At 37.1% G+C, this 12,500-nt stretch overlaps 1 protein-coding gene across 1 annotated transcript in view; it reads left to right on the top strand.

Moving 5' to 3' along the window:
* Window positions 1-498: 498 nt before the first annotated feature.
* Window positions 499-12,500, top strand: part of slc24a4b (solute carrier family 24 member 4b) — a 39,020-nt gene continuing 27,018 nt past the window's right edge. The window contains exons 1-2 of the mRNA XM_079639365.1: window positions 499-984; window positions 6,375-6,488. Of these exons, the coding sequence (XP_079495491.1) occupies window positions 804-984; window positions 6,375-6,488 (295 nt within the window). The 5' untranslated portion in view covers window positions 499-803. The remainder of the gene's footprint in view (window positions 985-6,374; window positions 6,489-12,500) is intronic.

Genomic DNA, 12,500 nt, shown 5'->3' with positions numbered 1-12,500 from the left:
GTCACATGATCCTTCAGAAATCAGTATAATATGATGATTTGATGATCAAGAAACATTTATGATTATTATCAGTGTTGATAACTCACTTGGAACGAAAGTGTGTTATTAGGGAATATATATAAATTAACAACTGCATTTGTTTTATATATATATTTTTTATAAATGCATTCATACTCAAATTATGTTTGGGTTTACTATTATTTTTGTGAATTATACACTACTTTTGGGACTGTTTATTCAGGAATGTTTTCGAAATGAACTTTATAATCAGAGTTACTATAATATTAATACTTTTTTGACACAGTATAAATTAATTAGTAGCCTAGGCTAACTAATAATTGCGCTAATTTTTTTTCTTCTTTTTTTTGCATTAATGCAAGTATGCATTAATGAAAGTATGCATGCACATGATAAGATGTTAAATGCCTTCACTCTCTCGCTATCGGAGCCGTGACGCGTCGGATCCCCGTGAATGCACCGGATCGCAGCGCGTCACGTGTCTCGGGTGGACACCGGAGGAGCGCAAAGTTCCCGACGTTCAGATGGGAAGAGCAGGAACGCTTTCACGAGCACTGAAGGACATCACCTGAGAGCCGAGACCGATGTTATTTCCACGCGCGCGCTTCACGACAGACGCACGCGACGCTGCAGGATGCATGCATGCAGGAATTTAACGTTCCCAGTGTTGTTGCAATGCGGCGGGGAGGAATCTGATGAGAGCAGGGATCTGGGACAGTGAAGGCTGGGGTTTTCTGTATCTCTGATCGCGCTCTCTCTACACGTCTCTCCTCCAGTGCTCGACGATGACCAGCGCGGATCAGGAGCAGCATCAGGACCACACCATGACCACGGTCTCCAAGAAATCCATCATCGCCAGGATGTTCAGGGTGCGCAAGAGGAGGGAGATGCTGTTGGCGCAGGTGTGTTTGGTCTGCAGTGTTCTGTTCGTGGCGTGGGGCATGTCCACCATCCTGACCAGGACAGGTGAGTCCGAGCGGAACCTGTCAATCAAAGCCCGTGTAGTGCGAGAGGGTCAATAAATACCCATATTGCGATTCATAAATGCGAATATAAGAAGTGTTCAGTGTCAGAAGAGCTTTTGATTGACAGTTTAAACAACAATTCTTAAAACATTGCTTATGGAATTTAGAACCGCTTATGGGTTCCCTTTAAATGTCCATTCTATATCGAACTATTAATGCAATTCTATATTTATTTTACGAGTGTTAGTGGATAAACACATTGATATTTATTCATTGTGTTTTCATCCTTTACAGCATGAATTCTGTCATAAATTAGTGCCATTATTAACCAAGAATTAACTACAAAAAGCAAGGTTAATTATTATTATTGAATCTAGAATTATAAATATGAATGAAATCCTGTTTTAAGCGTGTTACTGGGATTTTCTAAATGGATTTGATCCCATTATTTCCAGATTATGTTAGAAATTCAATCTGCATGACATTATTAAGAAAAATATTAAATGGACAGTTGTCCTTAAATACAAGTATTGTGCATCATTGTGTAGACAAATATGTTTATGAGATTCATTAGGCATTATCCTGTCTGTGCATCATGTTTGAAACGAGTGTATTCTTCTGTGATGTGTGTGTGCTCTGAGATGTGTGTGAGGCAGATGCTGTTCTTATCAGGTCACCACACCAGGGCTGTGTTTAAAAGCCAGTGAGCTGCCCATCTAAACGGCATTTATGCACATAATGTGTGTAGGTAGTCGAGTCAGATCACTAGGTTTTAAATGTGTGTGTGTGTGTGTGTTGCTCTGTCTATGCCGCAGTGTGCGGAGACGGTATGTTGGGTCCGTTATGCACACATGGTTGGATTTTGAATGCACTATTCTCTTCTGGTGATTTGTCTTCTATGGCCAGAGATGCAGTCGGGCTGTTCTGGGGCAAATGAAGTCACGTTCCTCTGATGACCTAAAACACACGAACTGAACCAAACGTGAACTGATCAAAGATAATTATGCTTTATTTATATAACCGTCATGTATGTTGCACACGTGAAATAGAATAGAATAGAATATGTGCCATGGCATGATTTAAAGAAAGTTTTAAATGATTTTGGTAATAGCTTTAAAATGTTATTGTGTATCTTGAATTACCTTAAAGAGGACCTATTGTGTTTCCCCCGCATGTTCATCTTTCTTTAGTGTTCTTCCGGGAACAAACACGTCACAATATTCCTCATTTAAATAATTAATACGCAGAATAAAGGGGCGGGGCCTGGTTGAGTTAGCTAGCAGTGTGTTGAAACTGGCGGTTATGGTAAGGGGCGGGACATTTCCCAAACACACTCGAAGCGCTTGACCAATCACAACACACTGATCCAGCCGACCAATCAGAGCACAGTGTGCTTTTCAGAAGGAGGGGCTTCATAGAGACAGGAACTAAACAAGCATCGTTAGCCAACTATGGTCACAAGTTCTGTCGTTATAGTTAGTTCAACGAATCGGTATTGCCCAAAACTATAGTTCCAACAAACATTCGCAAACAGCATCGCAGAGTGTGTGTGTGTAATGACAGCGTCGACCTGTGGTTAGAAGAGTAGTTTCTAGTTTGCATGACATGTGGACTCAATAAATCCATATCTTGAGCAAAATAAGCAAGCTGACATTCAGAACAACCTGTATCTTTTATTTATAATACATACAAATGTCATTTACGTCTTTTAGTTTGTCAAGAGATTTAAAGAGTAGTTTTTGAAGAGTGCGCATGTGTGAACGAGCTCTAGTGCGTAAGAACGAGTCTATCATTGAATCTGGAAATAAAGCAAAATAACTGAGAAAAATGAGAAATAGTCCTCAGATGCCATGTCTGTCTTTATAGCAAAACATAATTCAATCTCTAATAGATTCATTAAAATAAGTTATTACTCCACCACGTGTGTGACGTCATTAACCAATAACCTGCGACAATACAGTCTTGTGACTATACTTGATTTCTTCAACTTTGCTTCATACTATGGTAGTTAAACAGTGAGTTACGGTGTTGTGTGAGAAACACACACCCTAAGACTGTTACTGACAGAGGAAGAGAGGAGCCGCAACAATGGAGAATATGTAAAAACACAAAAGTGTTTTTGAACAATCCAGCATGAAAGCCTATTCTAGTAGAGCCCAAAAACAAAACCAACACTTTGTAAAAGAGCATAGATCCCGTATAACCCTGTTTTCCAGTTTCCAGATGATTATATAACCAAGTATTTTACAGAACAATTTTTCCCCCCAAAAAGTGAACATTTGTTCATTAAGAAGTGACATGTCAGCACATCACTGTTAGGACAGCAGTTTGAGAATGTTTAATTTGAATGTTTATACTGTAAATTCTACATAATTCGACTTCTTGCTCACTTGTTTGCCTCTGTAAAGTGAAGTGTTGGTGAATGGCGTCACACAGTGTGTCCTGGGCTGATCTTGTGTTTACAGACTCACGAGTGTTCAGATTTCATGAAAGATTTATTCATCGGAGTCTTTTATAGCAGCCTTCCAAATCTGGTTAAAAAATCATTACAATTGTCCAAATGTGCATGCATAATTCACCGCCATAATGTGGTGTGTGTGTGCCAGTGTGTTGTTCCGGGGTGTTTCTGCTTTACTGATCCAAGTCAAACCCCTCAAACGTGGAGATGTGACTCGGATCCCTCCTTCAGTGGGGGTTCGTCTGCATGTCTGTCATCTACCAAGTGACAAGTCTGATCTAGACGAGCACAAACAAGCCGCTCGATCTGAGGTATATCATTCATGCCTGTGGCTCGAACTGAAAAGTAACGCTCAAATGAACTGTAAGCCTTCTGCATCAAACACAAAGAGTTTAATTACAGTAAAAACAAGAAGCTTAAAAGATTATTCTGCACTGATACCGACCGTACAGACAATAGTAAATCTGTTTCCACGCGCGACGTTTACCGCCAGAAACATGAATGTCTGTTCTTGACAATAACTTGAAAGCGTGTGTGTGTGTGTGTGTGTGTGTGTGTGTGTGAACGTCAGACTCAGTGCCTTTATAATGGTTCAGATCAAAGACAGAGGGAATACATGCAACCCTCTTTGAATCAGGCAAATCCTGTTTTCCTCTTGTAGCTTGAGGAGAAAAGAAAAGCAATACCGCCACTCTTATTTGTCCCTATTTTTCCTCATTTTATGTTATTTATTATATATTTTTCCGAGGTGGGAAAGTGAAAATCGCTTTCTTTTATTTGCATGCTTGTTCCGAACTGTTCCAGAGCTCTGAGATTGAGTTCTTTTGTGAAATGGCTTTGTCCTGGAGCGAGTCAGGGAGTCCATGAGTGTCTTATCAGCCTTTCAGGACAGTCGTTTTGGGCTGAATTCAGGCCGGTTTACTTTAATTGACACCCTGTGATTGAGCCAAATACCTGCCGTGGAGCAAACGCTGCCGGCGCCGCTCACTCATTCAGAAAAGAAAATGATTCATTTAAGTTATAGCAGAGCACATTAAAGAGAAATGTTTTCTGCGGTATTGCTTTATGCACTTTAACATTCAGTGGGCGGAGTCACACAGGATTCTGTGCTGTCACTCAAATACTTTGATGCTAATGAGGTTCAGCTGCACACCTGCATAGTAGCATGCGTGTTGAATTAAGCAGTGTATAATTCTATTCTGATGGTGGTAGAAACAATATTTAATATTTATGGTTAGTATTTAAAAATAAAGGTTAATACTAGGGGTTGAACGACTTTTCTTTAATTTTTTTAAGTCTACATTTATGTGAATAAAGTTGAGTCGACGTCGACTATAGTCGCTGATGACGTCATTAATGAAGAAATAAGCCTGAACCTCGAGCCGAGTCTCAAACGTGTTCACAGTTGTTCACAGTTATAATATTAATAATAATGTTATCAGCTTATTTTGATCAGTTCTTTTGTCTTTTGGTCGTCATATTCCTCACAGATTTATGCTCGTTCTAAATCAGATCCAGAATAATAATAATAGTGAAGCTGTGGGATTTAGTTGCTAAGAAATATATGCTAGAACTTTTCAGTTTCTAATATATTTTCCTGATATATCATGTGTTGACAATATTTCTGCACTACTAGCAAATTTATTTTGTGTAAAATATTATTGATTCAACTGCACTGACACTAACAGATGAGAATAAAATATGAACTGAATTGAGCAGAATAATGATGCTTACTTTGCAACATCAATACTGTTATTGAACCAAATTGAATTAAGATTGACATAATGACACTATTGTCTTCTGTAGAGCTTTTTACAGCCGGATTGAACTCGTTTCATAATTGATGAACTTTGCAACATTGAATCAACATTGAACGAAATTTTTCTGAAGAGCAGCATTACAGCTACACTTGAATTTGATTAATTTTATAACATTATTTTCCTGTTTATTAATGCTAAGCTGTTGTATAAAGTGCTATATATATATACTAGTTTAATCTAATATTTAAATTTTTATATTTATTTATGGTTAATAATATTTAAATTCTCACTCTAAAAAATGCTGGGTTGTTTCAACCCAAATTTGGGTCAAATATAGACAAACCCAGTCGTTGGGTTAAATTTTTTAATTTAAAAATGTTAACCCAACGGTTGGGTTCGTCCATATTTGAGTGTAAAAATAACATTAGGCTCAATAAGCATGAAAATACAGTATAGAAACAATAATATTGTGAAATATTACTACAATTTAAAATATTGTTTTCTAATTTAGTGTGACATACTTCAGAAATCATTATAACATGCTTAAAAATAACATTTCATACTTGTAAAAAAGTCATTATGTTGAATAAATATTGAAAAATGTTGTTTTTTCTGAAGAGCAGCATTACAGCTACACTTGAATTTGATTAATTTTATAACATTATTTTCCTGTTTATTAATGCAAAGCTGCTGTATAAAGCGCTATAGATATACTAGTTTAATCTAATATTTAAATTTGTATATTTATTTATGGTTAATATTTAAATTAATATAAATAATATATTTATGCACTAAAAAATGCTGGGTTGTTTCAACCCAAATTTGTGTCAAATATAGACATTTTTTTAAATAAAAAATGTTAACCGAACGGTTGGGTTCGTCCATATTTGACCCAGATTTGGGTTAAAACAGCCCAGCATTTTTTAGAGTGTAAAAATAAAATTTGATACATGTAAAAAAGTCATTATGTTCAGTAGACTAATTTTTCATATCATAGTCAAACATATTATAAAAGTAACTACTTATTTCTGAGAGTTATAGTCTTAAATGTGCTATTTAAAGGGATATTCACCCAAAAATGAAAATCTGCCCATCATTTATCATGTTGTTCCAAACCCATATATCTTTCTTTCTTCGTTATGTAGTGATTTGACCGATGTTTTGTTTTTCTAGGTCATGGCATGATTGTGGAGGAGTCTCATATGGAATCACATGACCACTGGGGGCGCCGGCTGATGTCATCCACACCTGATAATGCGACGGAGGAGAAAAACTGCACGGAGCCAGGTGAGGTGACATCATCAGATCTCATTCGGAGAGCAGATCGCATGCTTTACATCTCTTGCAAAAACATCCGCAGCAGACAAATGATCTGAGCAGATATAAAATACAGTCAGGTTCTGGTTTAACAGTGGACTTCATGATAAATAAAATAACTACATTAGATTAAAAAAAAACTACATTACCCATAATGCTAAATAGAAAATTACACCAATTGGAGAGTTGCAGAAAGCAAATCGCGCCAAAAGTTTATGTTCAATCACGTAAGGCTATGCAAATTGTGTATTTGTGTCAATCTATGCTGTTAAATATTTATGTAATCATATATTGACATAACTTAAAATATATTGTTTCTGTAGATGTAATAAACATCTTTAAATTAATCGTTTTATATTTCTCTATCGCTTTTAATTCAATGATTTCATTTTCCATGCTTCATGGGTTTGTAGCTCTTTTCCTCATTAAAACTCACAGTCGTGTATTTTTTTTGTTGTTATATCAAATCAAAGTTTGTAGTGTTGTGATTCTCCTTGTAGCTGGTTGGTTTTTTTTTAATAGACATGAAAATGCACATTCCGAACTTAAATGGTTATAGATATAGAATATAGATGTAAGATTGGTCTTGTTTTAAAGAAGACATTTGGCAGATTTTTGTAGAACTGAAAAAAAAGGAAAAAATTTAACAGAAAAAAAGTTATAGAAGTTTGAGTTTATGAAAATGTACAATGTAAAACATTTTATTGTTCATATTTTATATAAAATATATATTTTAAAAACCTGGAGGACTCTAAAAATGCAAAAAAATCAAAGCCAAAAATCTGAACAAGTTGTGTTTCAAATTTTAAGTTGATATCTCAAAAAAATCAGCTTTCAGTGAGATTTAGTTTGGGCGCAGTACCAAACATTTCCACTAGTTGACATTACTGCCTATATAAGGGCGCCTCCATTTCCATATGTGGTTTGAGTGATCTGAACTATTATTTTTTTAAATTTTCATACAATTTATGAAGTAGACATCCTATTCAGAAGTAGTATTCGAAGTTTGGCAGATTTTGAAATGAATTAAACCTCTAAGAAACACAAGAAGAACATGTATGTGCATTATAGCTCGCTGCCACATCACAAATGGGGAATCTATTATTTTTTTCTTTACATTAAAACATTTTCAGACCTTTTTTTCTAAAATAATTGAATGGATGCTATCTTTTGAACTCTTGGCATGAAAACAAACTGAGGTTTCTACCATTCTTTCATGATTTTTCATGTTCATCACAATTTCAAAATAAAGGTCTGAACACGCCTTAGGAGAATGAAAATATTCTTGTTGCAAATTGATAAATTACGGCTCCTCTGTAATTTATTTTGAAAATCATGTAATATGTAAATCACCAAATATGTAAACTAGAGATTGTAAGCTTTCAAATGATATATAGTTTGTCAAGATTAGTTTAGGTTTAGTATAGGATATTACTGTTTTAAATATGTAATGGCTATGCCAATATAAGGAATAAAATATACTTATATAATAAAAATACTTCTGAAACCAACATCACGGAAAAAAGTGGGCGGACACTAATGCATGAAAATTGTCGTTTTAAAATGATTCAGTGATTCATTCACAATGCGTTTTCAACAATGTCTGTCATGTAACCACCACCTCAGTGTTTTCAGTTAGTTCAGTTCCCCATGTTTCCTCTTTTTGTATGGATCACACGTGTGTGTATGACGTGCCAGAGCGGTTGGACTGAGCTTTTAGGACTGTATTTAGGTTCTTTGAGACGCCACTAATGACCCACCGGGAATTATCATCTGTGTTTGGTTCATCAGCAGATGGAAAACTTCACAGAAGTGCGCTAAAGTGTGCACTAAGAGCTTTGACGAGATCTTAACTCCATGTCAGGCTGTTTTTGTGACTCCAGTGAGATTTAAGGTTTAATGTGACTTTGCTGTTCACTTGTGGAAGTTTTAATCAGCTTTGGTCCGGAGAGAAAGGCCTGCGTTTAGCTGACGCTCGTTTTCTTCGGAGCGCACTCTTTCCCGGACTTACGGCTGTTATTCCGACTGCGGTTGTTCTCATTAAATTATTTCGAAACCCAAATTAAAAATCTAACTTTAGCAGTGGATGTTCTGTTTGTTCAGCTTTATACATTTTAAGTCAGGCATAATTTACAAGAGAATCTGCACTGAGGTGTTTGATGTCGCTCGTCTTTATGACTGTGGAACTTCATTTCAAGCATTTTCAAGCATTTTCAAGCATTTTCAAGCATATTCAAGCATATTAAAGGCTATTCAAGCATATTCAAGCATTTTCAAGCATTTTCAAGTATATTCAAGCATATTCAAGTCATTTGACCTGTGTTAGGCCCTGTTTACACCTGGTATTAAGATGCGTTTTGGTCAATCGGGTCACAGAGGAGGGAGACACATCCCCGTTTACACCTGGTGTTTTAATCCGTTTCTTTTGTCCACTTTCATCCTGATTTCTTCAAGGGAAGGGTCTATTGGCAGGTGAATGTATGTGTTTTTTTTCCAGATCTTTCGATCTAATGGATGAAATAAGCTCGCACAATTTACATATAAACACGACCGGAGACGACAGAAAAACACACGGAGAGCATCAGCTTTAGTTTCTGCTCTGACAGCCGCAAGTCCAGCCGAACGCTGTGAGTGTGTGTTAGACATCAGGAATGGAGAGAGAACATTGTGTTTGGTGCATTTATCATCTTCCAACCAAACTTGAGTCTCCAGTCGACAAAGTTTAAATCCCGTCTGTCTAGAGCTCTTCTCATAATGTTTATGCATTAGTTCAGTGAGAGGAGAGTCGACGGTGTTTTGTGTCTGTTTGAACACATCTGACCACATGAGCGTTTTCTCTACGAAAGCAATCCGGTCGAATGTGTTTTCGACGACCTTTGGAAGTGGTCGAAAGTGGACAATCTCAAAACATTTTACACCCCTAGCGTCGTCCACTTGTGATCCGATCGACCAAAACGACCAAAATCTTAATACCAGGTGTACACATGGCCTTAGTAGTAATTTAAATGTAACATATTCTTTCAGTTTCAAACATTCAATTTAGCATAAACATAAAACTGTATAAGAGAGTGACTGTTGCATGTGAGACAGCAATGTTGTGCTCTTCATAACTGATTCTAACAACTGAGTTTGGCATTAGTATGTTGCTAAGATAACAACATGATCCTTAATAATCATAAAAATGTTAAATGAAGAACTTTTCAGCATCAGTTCTTAAAGGTAAGGTAGGCAATTTCAGAGCAGCTAGCAATCGTGAGCACGCTTTGAAAGCATGAGATCCTTCAGAGCGTCTCTAAAGCCACGCTTACAGAGCTGTGAAGTGCTGCAGATTCAATTCGGCATTGATAGTGTTGACATAGAAATGCGTAAATCCGAGTCTGAGATACATATACATGCTTTTAAGCCCCCTGTGGTGAAAATAATCCAGCTTTTAATGTTGTTTATATGTCTATGTGGTGTTTTTAATATGCTTTAAGACAAACCATGTGTAAATTCATAAGTCGACAGCATTGCTGAGTATTTTCTGCTTAAAACTGCAGTGAACCAAAAGTCTCAAAAACACGGTTTGAAATCGCTGGTGTTTCTGACGTCACAAACTACCTTGTAACCAATCAGATCAACGTGTGATCGTCAACCAGTGGATCTCTGAGTGAGTGAGTGAGTGAGTGGAGGCGGGGCTCATTTGCATATTCATAGAACACCGTATACAAAATGAGCAAGGGTGTATCGAGTTATATTCAAGATATTTTAAGGCATGAAGTAAAACTTTTAAATATGTAATTTTGGTAATCAAAGATGAGTTTTAAGTGATACAATTATTGACTACAGGAGGACTTTAATATTTAGACTTCTATTATTGATTGCTATCAGGATGTGAAGAGAGTTTCAACCAGAATAACAAAAAGTGTTCATGAAAAAAATTGCCTGAAAAAAAAAAAAAAAAAAAAAGAATTAAAGAAAAAATTTTCATTACAAACTCATTTTTGTGCAATGAAAAAAAAAGGTTGTTCAGCCTTTAATGCTAATAAAGAAGGTTTTGAGGTTTGAGTAAGAGTCACGTTTTGTTCATGATTTGCGGTTCATCTTTGTCTGTACGTGAGCTCCAGGTCAGCTATTTTTAACATTTAAACTTTTGCATTTTTAATTATTTTTTGACTGTTCAATCATCCAGCAAAGTGAACAGGAGAAGCTGGCTTCAACTCAGTCGACGTATTTCTGAAATAAAAACGCTCATCTGTGAAACTCCAGAGACGGCACACCTCTGAATCTGCAGCTCTCCGCTTGTCTTTCTCACCTCGTACTTTTGCCACTAAGTTTTCAATCTGAGTTGCAGTGTGCCAGTTGACAAGATTACAAGCTGGAAATCTTGTAATCTCTGAAGATTACAGTTTACTCTTTCCTTCTCTTCTTCAGCATGTAGTGCAAACGGCTGTTTCTCTCTTCTCCACCTTCTTCATGGCCTCGTTTTCTTGTTTTATGTCGTCTATGACAATACAGCTTTAATATCAAATTTGATTTTATGTGCTTTTTGCCCATGCGTGTGTTGTTGCTAAGCTTTGTATCATGTTGCCAGGGTCTTTCGAGTATTTTCTAAGGAATTTTAAATGTCCGCTAAAATTTCAAGTGTAAATGTAATGTTCATTTTCGTGAAGAAGATTGTAAGAACGTTGCCTGGTCTGATGAGTCTGGATTTCTGCTGTCGTTCAGATGTTCGGGTCAGAATATGGTGAAAACAACATGAAAGCATGGATGATCCTGTCTCGTGTCAGCGGTTCAGGTGCTGATGCTGTAATGTGTGTTTATTGACACACTTTGGGACTCTTAGTACCAATTAAGCGTAGTTTAAACGCCACAGCCGAGTATTGTTGCTGACCGGGTCCATCCCTTTATGACCACAGTGGACCATCTTCTGATGGATACTTCTAGCAGGATAACACATGTCACAAAGCTCAAATCATCTCAAACTGGTTTCTTGATCATGACAGTGAGTCTCTAAACTCAACCGGCTCCACAGTCTCCAGATCTCAGTCCAGCAGATCAGCTTTGGGATGTGGAGAAACGAGAGATTCACATCATGGATGTTCAGATGACAAATCTGCAGCAACTATCATGACAATATGGACCAAAATCTCTGCGGAATATTTCCAGTATTGTTGAATCTCTAACATGAAGAATTAAGGCAGTTTTGAAGGCAAACTCGGGTCTAACCCCCCACAAGTGTATCTAATAAAGTGACCGGTGAGAGTGTATATATGGGCATAAGGGGCAAATGAAGTAGTATTTTATTTCTGTCAGGACCACTATCATCAAATACAAATGACCATGAGCATGCACTTAGGATTGGTATTGGTTCTGTTCTGCGCATCCATTGTAACGCAAAGTTGAATGTTGTTGCCCAGAGAGAGAAAAACAATAGCTGGTGTCGGAGGAAAAGACGAGAGACGAGAGATTGCGTATTTTCCCCGGGTTTAATAAAATGACTTAAACGTCACACTCGTCCGCTTACATGGGGATTGTGTGAGAAAAAGTATACAAATAAACGTTCAACTCTGGTCACAAATATAAAAAGAAAAGAAAACCGAGGGCCCTATCTTACACCCAGCGCAATTGACTTCGTACACAGACACATGTATCATTCCTATTTTGCACCCGCGCACAGCGGTAAATTAGGGATTCGGTTCAGCGAAAAGAGGAGTGTGTACCGGCGCAAACGTTCACTGCTGCTATTTTGCAGTTTCAGAAAACAATTCCGCCACTGACCAGGAAAAACCCAGTCTAAGCGTTAGTGATATGGTATTTTAAGGGCGCGTGCTTGGCCATAATGTAGCGTGTGAACAACGCACACACACTTTGATTCTCTAATCTAAACGGACGCAGCAGTTTTCATTCTTGCAAATCATACATTATTACAAGGAAAAATATTAACACACGAGGGAAATCATTGTGGTGTCCGTGAAGATGTGAAAAAAACACATTTTTTCG

Source organism: Phoxinus phoxinus, assembly GCF_949152265.1.
Source record: "Phoxinus phoxinus genome assembly, chromosome: 16".
In the NCBI taxonomy this organism is placed as follows: domain Eukaryota; kingdom Metazoa; phylum Chordata; class Actinopteri; order Cypriniformes; family Leuciscidae; genus Phoxinus; species Phoxinus phoxinus.
The sequence above is the reverse complement of the archived record's forward strand: the minus strand, read 5'-3'. Positions and strand labels throughout refer to the sequence as shown.